At 47.9% G+C, this 17,664-nt stretch overlaps 1 protein-coding gene across 3 annotated transcripts in view; it reads left to right on the top strand.

Moving 5' to 3' along the window:
• The window catches only part of LOC135219992 (uncharacterized), a 188,853-nt gene that overhangs the window by 56,658 nt on the left and 114,531 nt on the right, over nucleotides 1-17,664 (top strand). For all 3 annotated transcript variants that reach the window (XM_064257272.1, XM_064257273.1, XM_064257274.1), the window contains exon 3: nucleotides 9,069-9,204. In XM_064257272.1, the coding sequence (XP_064113342.1) occupies nucleotides 9,069-9,204 (136 nt within the window). The remainder of the gene's footprint in view (nucleotides 1-9,068; nucleotides 9,205-17,664) is intronic.

Raw genomic sequence — 17,664 nt, 5'->3', positions numbered from 1 at the left:
GGTGAGAGCCATCGCAACTTCGCTTGCATTCAGAAAAAATATGTCTGTGCGGAACTTGATGGAGGCGACTTTTTTGGAGATGCCAATCGGTTTTCGCAAACCACTACCTACGTGATGTGAAAATCACATATGATAAATGCTTCGCCTTGGGTCCTTTCGTATCGGCGGATTCGGTGCTGGGGCAGGGAGCTGAAACTTATCCTGTGTAGAATTTTTTATATGTTACCCTATATTTTATATTGTTGTTTTTTTGGTTGTCTGAAAGAGGTTGCAGGAGGCACCTCTTTTTGTCGTATATAACCCTTTGTATTTTGGTTAGGTTGGTCTGGTGGGTTTTGGCTCCTTGCAGAGGTAGTGGTAAGGATCTGTTAGGTAAGCGGACAAGGTCCCTCTAACAGCATCCGACTTGGATTCTACCACAATAGGGGATCACATCCCAGTGGTAGATCCGAGAGGTCTTTCAGCATCAGGTCCACGTCCTAGCTGTAGTCTCTCCAGGGCAATGCAAGACTCGAGATAGTATCTATGAAGTCTTCTCCTGAAAAGGTGAGAACCAAGGTTGTTATATCCTACAACATTAGTTGTTTCCCGTATTACCTGTATTATTGAGCTGTCTCTTACCCTCCACCAAGGGTGCCAATCAGCTAAGTATATATCTGTCAGGGAAGTTCATGTACAAAAATGATATTGTTAAACTACAATAAGTTTTGTACATACTTACCTGGCAGATATATACGATTAATGGCCCACCCAGCCTCCCCTCAGGAGACAGGTGGAAGAGAAAAATCTGACAAGCTTACGGGATTGGTTGTACATCCGCCCACCCAGCGGCGGGTAAGGTAGACCACCTAACCTACCTGTCGCGTGTGCGAGATTTTGAAATTCTGTCGGGAACGTCGGAGACTATAGCTAAGATATATCTGCCAGGTAAGTATGTACAAAACTTTATTGTAGTTTAACAATATCATTTTTTTTCATGGCTAACAAACCTGAGGTCTTAATGTTAACTGCCCACCTCTAGCTGCCCCTCTCATATCCTGTGCTGAAAGAAAGATTGCCGCATCATGAAGCTGAAAGCCCGGTTGGTGACCATCTTCCACCTCGTATACGCATGAGCTACCAGATGACACAGATTCCTTACTTTACAATCTTAGATTGTTTTTTAACTGGTTTCCAGCTGGCACTAGAAGATTATCCTTTTGTTGAGATCTTGGGTTTGTTAGCTATGAAAAATAGTCATTCAAAATTTGTCATTTTTCTTTACTTCCCCAACCTCAACTGCTCCTTTAATAAATTAATTTCTGACTTATCTCTTCTTGTAACTCCACACTCCACCTCAGGATCCTCATCTCTGTCACATCCATTTTCCATTTTTTAACCTTCGTTGACCGCATCTGGCTTCATAAACCACTGCTGGTCTAACTACACTTTTGTAACTCCTTTAACCTTCACACTAATCCTCCTGGTGCACAATATCCCTGATGACCTCTAGTTTTTCCAGGCACATTGTATTCTATGGGTGATTTCAGAGTCTACATCTCCATTGTCAGCCACATTTTATCCTAAGTAACTTAACAGTTTTGCCTCTTGATGTCTTCCTGATTCAATTTCACTGTTCCGTGTCTTCCTTCTCTTCCCATCCACAGATACTTTTTTTATCAATCTTATTATTGTAGCTAAAACAATCGCTTTTTCATCTCTGAAATAGTAAACAGCTTGTTTAAACAGCTTGTTATTTTGTACATGAACTTCCCTGCCAGATATATACTTAGCTTTAGTCTCCGACGTTCCGACAGAATTTCAAATCTCGCGGCACACGCGATAGGTAGGTCAGGTGGTCTACCTTACCCGCCGCTGGGTGGCGGGCGTATGAACCAATCTATCTCTCCAGTCAGATTTTTTTCTGTCGCTGAAGCGATAACAACTGTTGTCGTTTCATTCCGATATATTCTTCATTTCTCGCTTGCCTGGAGATTGATTTGGACATTTTGGTGACGTATTCGCTCTATTTTGGCTTGGCATACGCTGATTGTGGACCGTTATTGACTTTGCGCTGGATTTTCCTGTAGAATGTCTGATTTTGATTCTGTTTCCAAAACTCCGGTTTTGTTTAGAGTATGTTTGACTGATGGATGTAAGGTGAGGTTACCGAAAGCTGCGGTTGACCCTCACACTATCTGTGTTAAATGTAGGGGGAATGAATGTTCGTTTAGTAACCCGTGTCAAGAGTGTGATGTTTTGAACGAAGATGAATATAAGGCTCTTTCTTCTTATATTAGGAAACTTGAAAGGGATAGGGTACGCAAAGCTTCTTCAAGGAGTTCGAGCAGGTCGAGAATGAGTGAGAATGAAACTAACATTAATGTAGTTTTAGAACCTTCCTCCCAGGTCTCAGCTCCTGCTCCCCGCACCGAAGCCGTAGATTCGTCTTTGGAGGCGGCGGGCTCAAAAGCTTCCTTGTGTTTCTAAGGAAGACAAGAATCTTCGTAACTGATCAAGGTAGAGTGTCAGTGATGATAAGTGCAGTGTACCCAGTGATGTGGAGGGTGCGTCTGACCGGCTCCTTAGTGCCTCCAGGCCTAGACCTCTTCCAGACTCCCAGTTCCAGTGGAGGAGGAAAGTTGAAAGCCGCAGGACGGCTAGGGAGAGCCCCCACCGGTCAGGCGTCCCCCCCCCTCGGCAGATCCTGAAGTTCGCTCCCAGGCTGCCTTGGATCGTAGAAGAAGAATATTCTCGTCAGTGTTTTTCGTCATCCTCTTCTCCTTCGCCGAAGCGTGGTTGGAGCTCTAAGGAGGCGTCACGCCTGTTGAAGAGGGCTGCGGAGGCTCCCTTCAGTACGTTTAGCGTCCAGCCCAGAAGACTTTTCTGATGTAGCTTTCCTTGCAAGCAAAGAAGCCTAGGAGATCCAGTGATCGCCCTCCTTCTCCCGCTCCTCACGCTGAGCTTGCTTCGGAAGAAGATCCTGGGGACTCTCCTTCTCGAGTGCTAGCGGGCCTACAAGCTCAGATCACAGCCTTGGCGGACTCCTTGGCATCGAGATCGCGTAGAAGGAAGGATTTGTCTCTCCCTATCAGAGATCGAGGCGCGTTTCGTCGGAAGAGCGCTCTCCTTGTAATCGGCGATCTCCTTCTTTTGAGGATACTTCTACATCGTAACATTTCACGAGAGGAACACCACTCCCGCTCGGAGGTGTCGAGTACCGCCATTCCGTCGGGATAGGTCGCTCTACCTTGGACTATGAAGATATTTCCCCAGATCGGATTCCTGCCTCGGGTAGACGCTCAGCCCCTTCTGTTTCTCCTTCTTTAGAGAGTTAGTGCAAGAAGAAGAGGAGTCGCTCAGGTCATAGAAGACTTATTTCGTCGTCTCCGTCTCGTCTTTCTTCTCCTCGCCTTCTCAGAGAACCTAGGGAATGCCCTTCTGAAAGTAGGCGCGCTTCTCCTTCCGACTACTGTCGTCGGGCGTCGGATAACGTGACTGGTAGGCGCTCATCGCATGGAGTTCGCTCCTCCCCTGTAAGACATCAAGAGTCTAGTAGGAGCCCTGCTCCTGGTAAGCGTCCTTCTTTTAGTAGCTGTTCTCCTGGAGAAAGACGCCTTGATCCTCGTTTGCTTCGTTCTCCTAGTAGGCGCTCTTCGTTCTCGAGACTCCCTACTCCTGATCGGTCTCCTCTTGCTAGAAGTCAAGAACGCCTCAAGCGCCCTGCTTGTTAGGCGCTCGGAGCCTTACAGAAGTCTCCCCTTGGGTAAGGACCAAGATCTCGTCGAACGCCCTGTTCCGTTTAACGCTCGGAGCATAGCACCGCTCTCCGCTTCGAGCATCAAGAGCCTCTCAAGCGCCCTGCTCCTGATAGGCGCCCTATTTTTAGCAACGTTTCGCCGCTTGGTAGGCGCCAGGATTCCCCTACACCACCCTAAGCGCCCTGTGACAGATAGGCGCTCGGCGCCTAGTAGCCGCTCTCCTCACGATCGGCGCCAGGATTTTAGTAGGCGCTCTCCCTCTCGTAGTTTCCCTAGGGATAGACGTGGTCTTTCTAGGGAAGGGAGTCCTTCCTCTTTTGCTGTTAAGAGTTTGTCTTCGTTTAGGAAGGAATGCGAGATTAGACAAGAATTTTCGGATAAGCGTCCTTCTATTACGACTCCTCGTTCTCCTGTACGCCACTCTACTTTGGAATCTTCTCCTCATTCAAGACGTTTGTCTCCTTCATCGCACTGTACCCCAGCGTACGGAAAATCATCTAAGGATTCTCATAAGGATCCTCATCCCTCGTTCTCCTCATCCTCGTTCTCCTCTTCAAGAAGACCAGGAAGCCTCTGAGGAAGAAACTAATACATCGGCAGCAGTTTCTTCGTACAAGAAGCTCACAGAGCTTCTCCTTCAGGAGTTCGGAGAGTCTTTGAGCCCTACTGCTCCTCCTTCTCACACTCGTTGTTCTCCACAGCGAAAGCAACGAAAGGATCTTCGTGTGTGAGAATGAAACCGGGACTCTTTCTATGAAGAAAGAAAAAGCGCCAAGAGTTTCAGTTCATGGATGCGTACTAAAGAAGAAGCGGGGAAAAACTATGTTTGCCTTCCCTCCGTCGAAGCTTTCAGGACGGACCCGGTATTTTGGTATGAGACAGGAGAACCCTTGGGACTGGGCCTTCCGTCTTCAGCTGACGCAGATTTTTCGGCACTAGTAGACGCCACTAGAAGAATGAATGAAATAGATCACATTCTAAAAGGCATTTTTAGAGTCTTGGAAGTTTTCAACTTTCTCGATTGGTCCCTCGGAGTCCTAGCCAAGAAAACTCAAGGACCGGACACGTTTTCTCCGGAGGATTTGAATTGTGTCTTATCCTGTATGGATAAATCGGTGAGGGATGGGGCCAGCGAAATAGCTTCACTGTTTGGAGCAGGGGTCTTGAAGAAAAGATCAGTATTTTGCTCATTTTTAACAAAGTCTGTCTCACATGCTCAGAGATCGTCTTTGCTTTTTGCCCCTCTCTCTACGCAGCTGTTTCCTAAACACCTGGTTCAAGACATTTCGAAGGCTCTCTCTGCCAAAGCTACGCAGGACCTTCTAGCGCAGTCTGCAAGGAAGCCTGCGCCCGAACCTTCCAGACTAAGACGAAGAAAGCTAAGAAAGCCGACCTCTCAGGAACCAACCCTTTTCGAGGGGCTTCTACCTCTAGATCCTCTTCGTTCAGAGGTCGGAAACCAAATAGAAGAGGGAGGACTTTTACGAAGTCAATCAAACCTCCCAAGTAAGACTCAAGTCCTTCAGACAACTGTAGGCGCCAGGCTTTTACAGTTTGCAGAAGTCTGGGACCCAGAAACGACGCAGATGCCTGGACCCTGTCAATTTTGAGAAGGGCTATCTCATCCCGTTCTCTTCGAGGGCTCCCTTGACGAATACCCCGAGGGAGTTGACGGCCAGATACAGGGACCCCATCATGAATCAATCCTCCGACTAGCGGGTAGATCAGATGCTGGAAAAGGAGGCGATCGAACTAGTGGCAGATCATCTTTCGGCAGGCTTTTACAACCGCCTGTTCCTAGTTCCGAAATCCTCAGGGGGATGGAGACCGGTGTTGGACGTAAGTGCCCTGAACTTCTTCGTCGAAAAGAAGTTCACGATGGAGACCACTGCCTCGGTGTTAGCAGCACTCCGTCCAGGGGACTGGATGGTGTCCTTGGACTTACGGGACGCTTACTTCCACGTACCAATCCATCCTTCCTCGAGGAAGTTTCTTAGATTCATGATGGAGGGAAGAATCTTCCAATTCAGGGCCCTGTGTTTTGGCCTCTCCACGGCCCCCCAAGTCTTTACGGCCATCATGAGGAATGTGGCACAATGGCTTCACCTAGAAGGGGTGAGGATTTCGCTCTATCTCGACGATTGGCTTATAAGGGCCAATTCCAGAGATCGTTGTCTGAAGGACTTGAAGAAAACCCTGGATTTGACTTATTCCTTAGGACTTCTGGTCAATCTGCAGAAGTCAAGTCTGATTCCCGTTCAAGAGTGCGTTTATCTGGGGATCCAGATGAACTCTCTGAGTTTTCGGGCTTTTCCGTCACAGGAGAGGATAGCCCGGGGACTCGAAAAAGTAACAACCTTCTTAGGGAAAGAAGTATGCACAGTGAGGGAGTGGATGAGTCTGCTGGGGACGCTCTCCTCACTGGAGCAATTTGTTTCCCTAGGAAGGTTGCACCTGAGACCGCTCCAATTCTTTCTTCATCGGAATTGGAGTCGTCCTTCTCAGGATTTGAAGTTCTCCCTGTCAATTTCTCAGCAAATCAAGAAGGAGTTAGCATGGTGGGCGGATCCCAACAAGTTCTCGCAGGGACTGCCTCTTCAATCCCAGAACCCCAGCCTGGTGTTGTTATGCGATGCGTCGGAACAGGTTGGGGGGCGACTCTGGGAACCAAGGAGGTGTCAGGAACCTGGGTGGGGGACCAGTCATCCTGGCCCACATCAACAGGAAAGAACTAATAGCCGTGTGGCTTTGCTCTGAAGGAGTTCGAGTCAGATGTGACAGGAGCAGTTGTGCAAAATAAACTCGGACAACACACGGCTCTGGCATACATCAGGAAACAGGGGGGGGACGCATTCCTTCTCTCTGTACGAAACAGCAAGAGATCTTCTCTGTGGACAGAAAAAACGGGGGATAAAACTTCTCACCAGATTCGTACAGGGAGAAAGGAATGTAAGGGCAGATCTCCTCAGCAGGAAAGATCAGGTCCTTCCCACAGAGTGGACTCTGCACCAAGATGTTTGCCAGAGCCTTTGGAAGTTGTGGGGCAGGCCTCTCTTAGACCTGTTTGCAACTTCAAAGAACAAAAGACTGGATCTGTATTGCTCGCCCATCTCGGATCCAGGAGCAATAGGGATAGACACTCTCCTACTTGATTGGAAAGGACTCGATGTATACGCGTTTCCCCCCTTCAAGATTCTGGGGTTGACTTTAAAAAAGTTCGCAGAGTCAGATTCCGCGAGGAGGACTTTGATAGCTCCCTTTTGGCCAGCACAAGATTGGTTCACAGAGGTGCTGGAATGGCTAGTGGATTTTCCAAGATCGCTTCCTCTAAGGAGCGATCTACTCAGACAGCCCCACTTCGACAGGTACCACAAAAACCTCCCCGCTCTCAGTCTGACTGGCTTCAGACTGTCCAGAAACTGGTCAGAGCGAAAGGCTTTTCGTCAGCAGCTGCTAAGGGCAATCGCTAAAGAGGAGGAGGTCTTCCACCTTACGAGTGTATCCAGTCGAAGTGGGATGTCTTCAGAAGATGGTGCAAGAGGAATAACGTTTCCTCTTCCAGTACCTCAGTGAATCAAATTGCAGACTTCTTTTATTCTTAAGACAAGAATGTGGCTTAGTCGTTTCGATGATTAAAGGCTATCGTAGTATGTTGGCGAATGTTTCAGGACAGGGGCTTCAACTTATCGGAAGATAAGGACCTACAGGACCTTATTAGGTCTTTTGATACAACGAAAATGCAGTCTCCTAAGACACCTAGCTGGAATTTGGATGTAGTCCTTCAATTCCTTGGGTCCTCTAGGTTTGAACCCCCTAATTCAGCCTCATTCTGAGACCTTACCAGGAAGACTCTGTTTTTGATGGCTCTAGCTTCCGCCAGAAGAGTGAGTGAGCTTCAGGCAATTGATGGTAATGTGGGTTTTAAGGAGGACTCTCTCATTTGCTCTTTCCTTCCTGGTTTTGTTGCAAAGAATGAGAACCCATCAAGTCCATGGCCCAAGAACTTCGAGATTCGTGGGTTATCTTCTTTGGTAGGAGAAGAACCCGAGAGAACTCTTTGCCCAGTGAGAATGGTGAAATACTACCTTAGAAGAAAAGAGCAACTGAAAGCCAACCGAGAGGTCCTGTGGTGTCAGTAAAAGACCCTACTGTCCATTGCGAAGAACGCATTGTCCTTCTTCTTGAGAAGCCTCATCAAAGAAGCACACGGATCCTGCAGAGAAGAACATCTTAGGCTTCTTAAAGTGAAAGCACACGAAGTAAGAGATAGCAACTTCTCTTGCTTTCAACAAGAATATGTCCGTGCGAAATCTGATGGAGACAACATTCTGGAGATGTCAGTCAGTGTTCGCGAACCACTACTTACGTGATGTGAGAATCACTTACGAAAAATGCTTCGCCTTGGGCCCGTACGTATCTGCGGATTCAGTGCTGTGCAGGGAGCTGGAACTCATCCTGTTTAGTAGTATAATTTTTTCCCCTTGTATTTGTTGTTGTTGGTTGCCTTAAAGAGGATGCATGAAGGCATCTCTTTAGAGTCGTAATACTAATCTTTAGTAGTTTTGGTTAGGTGGTCTGATGAGTGTGGCTCCTTGCAGTAGTAGCTGGTTAGGAACCTGTTGAAGATAGGGACAAACTCCCTTTAACAGGATCCGACTTGGATTCTACCACACAAAGGGATCATATATCCCAGTGGTAGATCCGAGAGTCTTTCAGCATCAGGTCACGTCCTAGCTGTAGCTCTCCAGGCAACGCAGACTCAGAGACAGTATCAATGAAGTCTTCTGCCTGAACAGGTAAGAACCAAGGTTATTTATATCCTACAACATCAGTTGTTTCTTATCTCTCCTTATTACTTTAGCTGTCTCTTACCCTCCACCAAGGGTGCCAATCAGCTAAGTATATATCTGGCAGGGAAGTTCATGTACAAAAATGATATTGTTAAACTACAATAAAGTTTTGTACATACTTACCTGGCAGATATATACGTCTAATGGCCCACCCAGCCTCCCCTCAGGAGACAGGTGAAAGAAAAAAATCTGGCTGGAGAGATAGACTGGTTCATAACGCCCGCCCACCAGCGGCGGGGGGGTAAGTAGACCACCTGACCTACCTGTCGCGTGTGCCGCGAGATTTGAAATTCTGTCGGAACGTCGGAGACTAAAGCTAAGTATATATCTGCCAGGTAAGTATGTACAAAACTTTATTGTAGTTTAACAATATCATTTTTCAGACATTTGTCCTAGTTCAGGAATATGGAATAGGATTTATTTTGTGACGATCTAAAGCATGAAGTCTGTGTAATGAAAAGTTTCAAATTTGTTTCAGCTGTCTACTGTGATTGTATAGCTTCAGGGAGATCAGTTAGCTTTATTGAAGACTTCATTTTAAATGAAGTTCTGCCTCAGTATGGATCAACACACACAACTTCATCTGTGACAGCATTGCAGACAACACTTTTCAGGTATCTTGAAGTGTTGCACTTTGATTGTTTATTTGATTGTGAGTCCTTTGTGTGTGTGTGTGTGATGCATTGTATTTCACAAAAGATAGTTTGGTGAAGTCATAATGTTACACATTTTTTTCAAGGATATACATTACATAATTTATGGAAAAAAGATATGAAGATTAATATGTTATGTTAGATGTACCTGCAGTTAGAATTTATAGCATTTATTACTCCTATTACACATTGTAAAGACTGATATAACTTTGTTTCAAAGGACTGCTTTTTATTGGTTGCTTCTAATATTAATATTCTTGACATTCTTTAATTCTTCTATAAAGTTAATCTTTCTGGAATTAGGTTTACTCAAAAGGAAAAAATTCAGTGATATCTTTCCTTTTTACTGTTGAACAAAACCTAACTGTAAACTATGTGGTTGTTTTGCTGTTGGGACAAAATGATAATTTTGCAATATAAATGTGTAGAAAGTTTTACTAAAAGCTTATACGTATACAGTCAATCATCACTAATCTGGCTTCACTGGGATCTACAGGGCACCAGATTAGTGATTTTCCCGGATAACAGTCTGGTTAGGTTAGAATACACTTAACCCAATAGTCAACCAACTTATCCTACCTGTAAAATACCTTGGAAGTCAGTACAAATTGGTAGTATACCCTGAAAATCAGTACAAGTTGGTTAATAAGGAAGAAAGGAATATTTAATGAAAATCAAGTGATTTTTTAATAAAGCACAGGCAAAAAAATGGTACAGGTAATTTTGTTGACTTACACAAGAAAGTTCATCACTGCTGCTTCCAAGGAGAATAAACTCAATCATGTGCATAGGTATGCACAAACACACAAACTCATTCACTGACATTAGAGATTTTGGCCGGTATTGTTGCACTTATGATTTTTTTATATTTTACACTATTCTCATTTTTATCTATAGTGTATTTTTTTTATTATTTGGAATGAATCTCACTGTTAAAGTTAGCTTATATCATCATGATATTAGGACTGTCTTTATGATCAGCTGTTTCCCACTAGGTGGTGCTGGAATGTTTACATTCTTGTCAGCAATCTTCATGTCTTGTCCTTACGCAGATGGTGTGAATTGGTGGTAGTGAAATTTTTGATGATTTCTGTCTGATTTTCTCCTGTATGGTATTCAGCTTGTTTTCTGGTTTTGCATTACGTCATCTGCAACAGAGATGAAGGCATTGGTCTGTATAGGAAAGAGTTTGTGGAAACAATGTTTCGATTGTGCTTGATGGCCACCTAGCCTATGCCTATATGTTAGCCTAGCTGTTGAGACACAAGTGTCGTTTTCTTGATGTGAAGTTAATGAGTGACCTGAAAAGAGGATGAAAATTTTGTAGGTATCAGAAGATGTTAGAGGCCGATAGATTACGTAGACAATTTTTTTGCACGCCATAAGCCTACAGGCAGTCCCCGGTTATGGGCGGACTCGGTTATCGGCGTTCCAGTTTTATGGTGCTTGTTTAGCACCATAAAATCAGTCCTTTATGGTGCCATAACGGGTTGGGTTCCGGTTATCAGTGCCATAACATACCTAACAGAGGCGCCATAACCGCCATTACGGTGCCATAAATTGCAGAGTTTCAGTTAATTGGAGTCGCTTAATGGCCCACCCCGAGAATGAAACCTCCGCTGGTAAACGGGAACTACCGGTTCTCAGTGTTTTCCTTTGTCTTCCAGTTTTGCTTCTCATCCGTTAGCCTACCTGGTAGCTTAGGTTAATTTCTCTCTCATTCCTGCTCTGCCTTCTTTCATCTTTTGTTCCCTATGTGATTCAGGAGAAAAATAATGGGTAATTGAGGAATATTCTTTCATTATGGTTAGAAATTTGACTATATATATTAAGGCAAAGATTATATCCTGCACCCATAGTCATCGACCATTTTTGGTTTCCCCTGCTTGAGAGGTGTCAGAGCCTTTGTGTCTGTAGCCTGCCCTCTGGACTGCCCTGGGTCTGTTGGTCTTCTCCACAGGCAGGGACCTATAGTGTGTCTCGGGACCAAGGTCTGCGCCCATCGCCACCTCTCTCAGCCGTCTCTCTGATTCAGGTTTGGTGCATTCTCTGGATGAGTTGTTTGGTAGTTTGGTGCTTGCATTCACTGGTTCGCGTTGTATGCATCACCTTGTGACAATTATTCCCTCTTGTAATAGCAGTTCTTCCTCTTCTGCCATTACTTTCTAGAGTGAGTTTACAGTTGTGGTATTGACAAGGGTAGGTGAGGAAGGGTATGGTTCATATACTGGTAGCTCTGGCCTGAATCAGGCAATAATAAAACAATTCACCTTGTATCTTACTTATTTAATTATATACATAAGAGCGACGATTTAACTCCTGGCCAACCTATGAAAGGGCAAGACCTGCCCGTTTCCCCTGGTGAAACGGGAAGGCCTGGCCCTTCTAAGGATGAGCCTTGTTTTTCAGTTCATGTTGACAACACCCTTTATGTTTTGTGGTGTTTGTTGGGACTTCCTGGCCTGCCGTCGAAGGAGAGACTTTTGTTGGCACTCTCCTCTGGGCCTGTCTCCCTACTTAGTCTCGTCGGAGGAGTCAGCCTCAACCTCCCGTGCTGTTAAGGAAGACGCCCTTCCCCTGCGGTGCAGCCCCCAGAGCCCTCCCCTGCGGAGACTCCTTTCGACGCTGACCAGGTCTGTCTTCCTGTCTGCCCACCTTCCTGGATGCGGGCCCTGCAACTTCGCTTGTTCTTGGACGAGGTCCTCGGACTCCTCCTGACACACCTTCTTCGAGAACCAGCAGTAACTCTCAGAGAGGTGGTAGAGACTCCTCTCAGAGACGCACTGACATGCGCTCTTTTTCAGGACCTGCCAGACCTTCACTTGTAAGCTCCTCGTCATTTTGCAATGCTACGGAACGCACAAAGGAGCTTTCGTTGGATTTTCACTCCTCCTCAGTGTGCGATGCTACAGCACGCGCACAGGAGGCTTTGCTAATTGCATGCTCCCCTGCAGTGCGTGATGCTTTGGCATGCACACAGGAGCCTTCATTGGAGAGGGGTCGCAGAGACACTGTCTCTCCCTCTCGGGGTCAATGCGCCAACGCCCGCCCCCCTTCTACACCTGTGCATGCGGCTATACATCGGGAACACCTTCCTGATGCACGCCATTCATCTGCGTGCCTTGTAACCCCTGTACAGCATACTCTGACAGCACATGATTACGCATGCTTCTTCTAGACAGTGCTCACCTGTAACGCACGTTACCCAACACGCTGCTTCACCTATGATTCAGCAACAGCATAAGTAATCACTGATACTCGCCACTACACGCGCGCACCAATGTGCATCGCTAGAGCTTTTATCTAAACACTCCTGCAGGCGCTCTCGGTCTCCGGCATCATGCCCCCAGACATGCTCCTTCTTCAGGGTGCTCTTCTTTATCTTCTACATATGCTACAAGAAGCACTTTTTCACCTGTAGAGCATCAACGCTCTTCGGTGCGATCTAATCTGCACTCTTCTAGGTGTTCTCCCACGCACCAATATATGTGTCTTTCACCTGCACATTCTTACACGCATTCAGAACCTGTGTGCGCCCACACCGACACGCACTTCTGCAGATACACATGCACCTGTAAAACCTTCTTCCTCTTGTCTTTTTCAGTGTTTCGTCACAAAAAACAGAGACATCTGAATAGGAGTACCTGTCCTCAGAACTTCCATCGTCTGCTCCTCCTCCTCCGGAGGTCCCATCTCCACCTCGGAATCCTTGTAAAGCTGCAACCCAGCCTTCCCGAAGGCACCCATATAGGCTTTTGCTGTTGATCAAAGGTCATTGTTCCCTGACTCTTCCTCGAGAACGAGGCCGCAAGTAGGCCCCTTCTCCTTCATATGACCTTCCAGCCCCCTTTCCTATTCCTCTTGGGAAGTTGGAAGAGCAGTTAAGGGGATTTACCATCCCCAAGCTGCCACGAGTGCTCAACGCCAGGCGAGAGGTGCATTGGAGGCACATACATCCCGTGACTTCTCCTTATAAGTCCAGACCTCCAGCCTTTCAAGGTTCTCGATCTCCTCGGGCTCGTTCCCTTGTGGCTCATTACCACATCTCGCTCATTGAATTCGAACTCGGCTGAACTCCTCCTGACAGGGCTCCCACAGTGCTTGCGGAGAGGGCTCCATCTCCCCTCTCTCCTCCAGCTTTGCCAGACGCAGACAGGCGGCCTCCAACTCCACCTTCCCCCTTCTTGCAAGGGGCTGTCCACCGGGGGGATGAGGACCTTTGGAAGACAGCGAAGAATTGCCCTCGAATTCCGAGCCTCCAAGGGCTCCTGTGGCTCTGGGGGCCTTGGTTCCCAGACCTTCTGCTGCCCCTTATGAGCAACCATAGACTCGGCCTTCTTCGATACTGGTCCCCTCTCATTCACGCCCGGTTGTGTCAATGCAGAGGGAGGATGATCTTCCCAATGCAACCGTCGATTCAGCTGGCTATCTTCTGGAGCCAGCTGCTCCAGCTGTTCCGGAAGATGCATCAGCTGAAACTACCTTCCGTGAGGTCATCAGTCTCATCCGGAGATGAACATCCCAGGAGAAGCTCCAACTACTTCTCCCAAAGGCAGTACGTCGGCAGTCGACCTTCTTTGTACTGCCCCTCAGGTTGCTCGGTCCCGGTTTGAGCTGCCCTTGTCATCTCTGGCAAGGGAGGCTCTGACCAAGGTCAATAGATAGGTTTCAGCGAGGAAGGACTCACTGCAGGCATCTCAGTTACCCAAGCTACTCCCCTCTGCTTTTCAGAAGCAGAGGAAGTACTATATGACCCAAGAGGCTGACCCTTCACCCTTGCCCATAAACCCTACTATCACGTTGACACTCTCTTCCCAGGAGATGTCGCAGCTCGAACAAACCACGATGGCGGCGTTGCAAGCAGCTTCATGGTTGGACTTTTGTGGCGGCACGGTGGGCTTTCTTGGTACCTCTGAGACTCCACAGCAGCCTGACAAGCAAGCGGACAGGGCTCACCAGTTTCATGACCTTGTTTTGTCAGGTGGTAAGGCTATGGAGTTCTCAGTCCACCAGCTTGCCAACCTTTGGGCCAACCTAGTACTGAAGCGCTGGGATGCAGTCTCATTCAGGCTTGATCGAGCTGTGGACCCTCAAGATGTGACCGACCTGAGGAATGCCTCGCTTCGGGGAACCACCCTCTTTCCATCTTCAGATGTAAATGAGGTGGTCGGGAACTTCAGGAGAGTGAGCCAGGATTCTTTGCTGCACCATTCAGCATCCTTTTGTCAGCCTCAACCTCCTGCTGCTTCTGCTTGAAGTCACCCTGGCTCTCCATCTTGGAGGTCTTCTCCCCTCCTTCCAAAGCTGAACCCTATCCTACTGCCTCCACCACTCAGCGGCCAAGAGGCCAGCAACCCTTTTCGACCAGAGTTGGTCGAGGGCGAGGCAAATACAGCAAAAGGAAGAGAGTTCGTCGCAACCAGTGAGGAGGATACTCCCCCCACTCTGCCACCTGTGGGGGGATGCCTGCAAGCCAGATGGACAAGGTGGCAGTACCACGAGGCGGAGGATTGGACGCTGACTGTCCTCCACCATGGGTATCACGTCCTGTTCATCAGCTCTCTCCCTCCTCTGATTCAACCCCCGAAGATGTCATCATCCTATCGTCAGGGATCGATGCAGGATCTTGCCCTTCAGGCGTAAGTCCAGGACATGCTGGGGAAGGATGCTCTCGAGGAGGTCCTCGACGAGTCTCTTGGCTTCTTCAGTTGACTCTTTATTGTAAAGAAGGCGTCTGGAGGCTGGAGACTGGTTATCGATCTCTCAGCCCTGAACGAGTTGGTTCAGCAAACCCCGTTCAGGATGGAGACCCCCAGCACGGTCAGACAGGCCAGTCGTCCTCTGGACTACATGGTGACGATCAACCTAAAAGACGCATACTTCCAGATCCCAATCCATCCGTTGTCCAGGAAGTATCTTCGTCTTGTTGTAGCGGACAGAGTGTTCCAATTCAAGGTCCTATGTTTTGATCTCTCCTCAGCTCTGCAAGTCTTCACTCAGGTGTTCACCCTAGTGTTGACATGGGCTCATCGCCAGGGCATTTGTCTATTGCGTTACCTAGACGATTGGCTAATACTGGCGCCCTCGGTGGAAATTCTTCGTCTCCACCGAGACAGGGTTCTGGCGTTTTGTCACGATATGGGATCATGGTGAACCGCAAGAAGTCCTCTGAGGAGCCTTCTCAACGACTGGTGTATCTCGGTATGATCCTCAACCCCATTGCAGGGAAAGCCTTTCTGACACCGGAAAGACTGGAACGCTTCCAAGGTGTTGCTCTGCCCTTCCTTCGACAGTCCCAGCTGCCAGCACATCAGTGGCAATGGTTGCTGGGACATCTGGCCTCGTTGGAACACCTCGTTCCAAACGTTCCGATGCACCTTCGATCTTTTCAGTGGGATCTGAAGAATCGTTGGTCGCTTAGTCGGGATTCTCCTCACAACCTAGTCCCAGTGGAGAAGAACGTGCTCTGATCTTGAGTGGTGGCTGGACGACGTGAACCTGTTGAGGGGCTCCTCTCTCCAGTCTCATCCACCCAATCTGCTCCTGTTTATGGATGCATCCAAGGAAGGATGGGGCACGCACATACTACAACACCTGGCTTCGGGTCTATAGTCCGACCAGGAACGTCGAGATCATATCAGAGTGCTGGAACTTCAAGCTACCTTCCTGGCACTCCAGCACTTCAGCTCTTCTGACAGGTCGCTAGGTGGTGCTGATGAGCGACAACACCACCGTAGGGGCATACGTGAACCGTCAAGGCGGTACTGTGTCTCTGCAGCTATGCCAACTAGCATTGCAGATTCACGAATGGGCAGCTCTCAACTCGGTAGGGTTGACGGCTTGGTTCATTCCAGGCAAACGGAACGTCGTGGCGGACAATCTGAGCAGGAGGACACAGATCGTTGGCTCCGAATGGTCTTTGGCTCCTCAGATAGCGAACAAAGTCTTGACTTTGTGGGGTTCCCCAATGATAGGCCTGTTCGCTACCTCTCTAAATCGGAAGCTGCATATTTACTGCTCATCAGTTCCAGATCTGGTGGTGGCGTTTGTGGATGCGTTCCAGCACCCCTGAGACGGCCTCGACCGACGTCTATGCTTTTCTGCCATTTTGCCTGATCAGGTAGGTGTTGAATCGCGTGTGATCTACACCTTCCCTGTCCATGACGCTAGTAGCGTCGAAATGGCCCCACGTAGAATGGTACCCGGATTTTCTACTTCTGCTGGTAGACTCTGAGAGTGCTGCGCTGAATGGCCCCTCGGCTCTGGCGCTTGGCTGTGCCAAAAATTTTATTATCTAATCTAATCCGAGAGTGCTTCCGCCACTCCCCGAACTCCTGTGCCAACCACATGTGAGAATCTTCCACGACGTGGTGAGCTTCTTACATCTTCACGCGTGGAGGTTATCCAGCAGCTCTCACAGCGAAAGGCTTTTCGCAAGAGGCTTCGACAGTAATGTCAGGATACATCAGGAAGTCCTCAACATCTGTCTATCAGATCAAGTGGGCCATCTTCTGTGGTTGGTGTTGTTGGATAGGCTGTTCTCTACCTATGGAGAGAGAAGCTCCTTTCGGTCTCGGCAATAAAAGGCTATCGCTCGGCCTTGAGCCAAGTCCTCAGACTGAAGGGAATCAATCTCTCTTCTTCGGAGGAACTCTCTATGCTCATACAAAGCTTTGAACAGGATTGCACTCCAGTATTGGCAAAGCCTCCTCCCAGGGACATCGTTGCTGTCTTGAGGTCTTTGGAGAGCTCCATATGAACCGTTGTCCCTGGCATCTGACAGGGTCTCACCCTGAAAATGGTTTTTCTTCTCGGCCTTGCTTCCTCCAAGTGAGTCAGCGAGCTCCATGGCCTAGCCCATACTGTCGCTCATACCGAGTGCTGCTCCAATGCCTGCTTCAGCTTCGTCCCTGAAGTTGTTGCGAAAACCCAGAATCCAGCCCAGGTCGATTCTCGGTTCTCTTCGTTCCAGGTTGTGAGCCTGAGCACGGTAACCGAAGACCCAGATGAGCTACTTCTCTGTCCTCAGAGAGCACTGAGGCACTATCTCCAATGGCCCCACAGTGCATGCACTAGGTTTTTTGTGTCCTAGCTCATTTCCACTCTTTACAGCAGTGCTAGGAAGGAAGACGTGTCGTGTGGTTGTCCTTTTGACTATGATGGAGAAAGTTGAGCAGTGAATCTGGATAAAATTTTGTCAAAAGCTTGGCAGTACCCATGCACAGACCTATGAAAAACCCAGTATTCTTCGACCTCAAGGGGAATTGTTCATCATGAGTATGTTCCACCCGGTTGGACGGTAAACAAGGAGTACTACTGCACGTGTTGCATCATTTGCGGGATGCTATTCTTCAGAAAAGGCCAGAATTGCCTGCGACTGGTGAGTGTCAGTTGCACCATGACAACATCCCTGCCCATTCA

Source organism: Macrobrachium nipponense, chromosome 1, assembly GCF_015104395.2.
Source record: "Macrobrachium nipponense isolate FS-2020 chromosome 1, ASM1510439v2, whole genome shotgun sequence".
Taxonomy (NCBI): domain Eukaryota; kingdom Metazoa; phylum Arthropoda; class Malacostraca; order Decapoda; family Palaemonidae; genus Macrobrachium; species Macrobrachium nipponense.
Note: the sequence above shows the minus strand (reverse complement) of the source record. Positions and strands in the feature narration are given on the sequence as shown.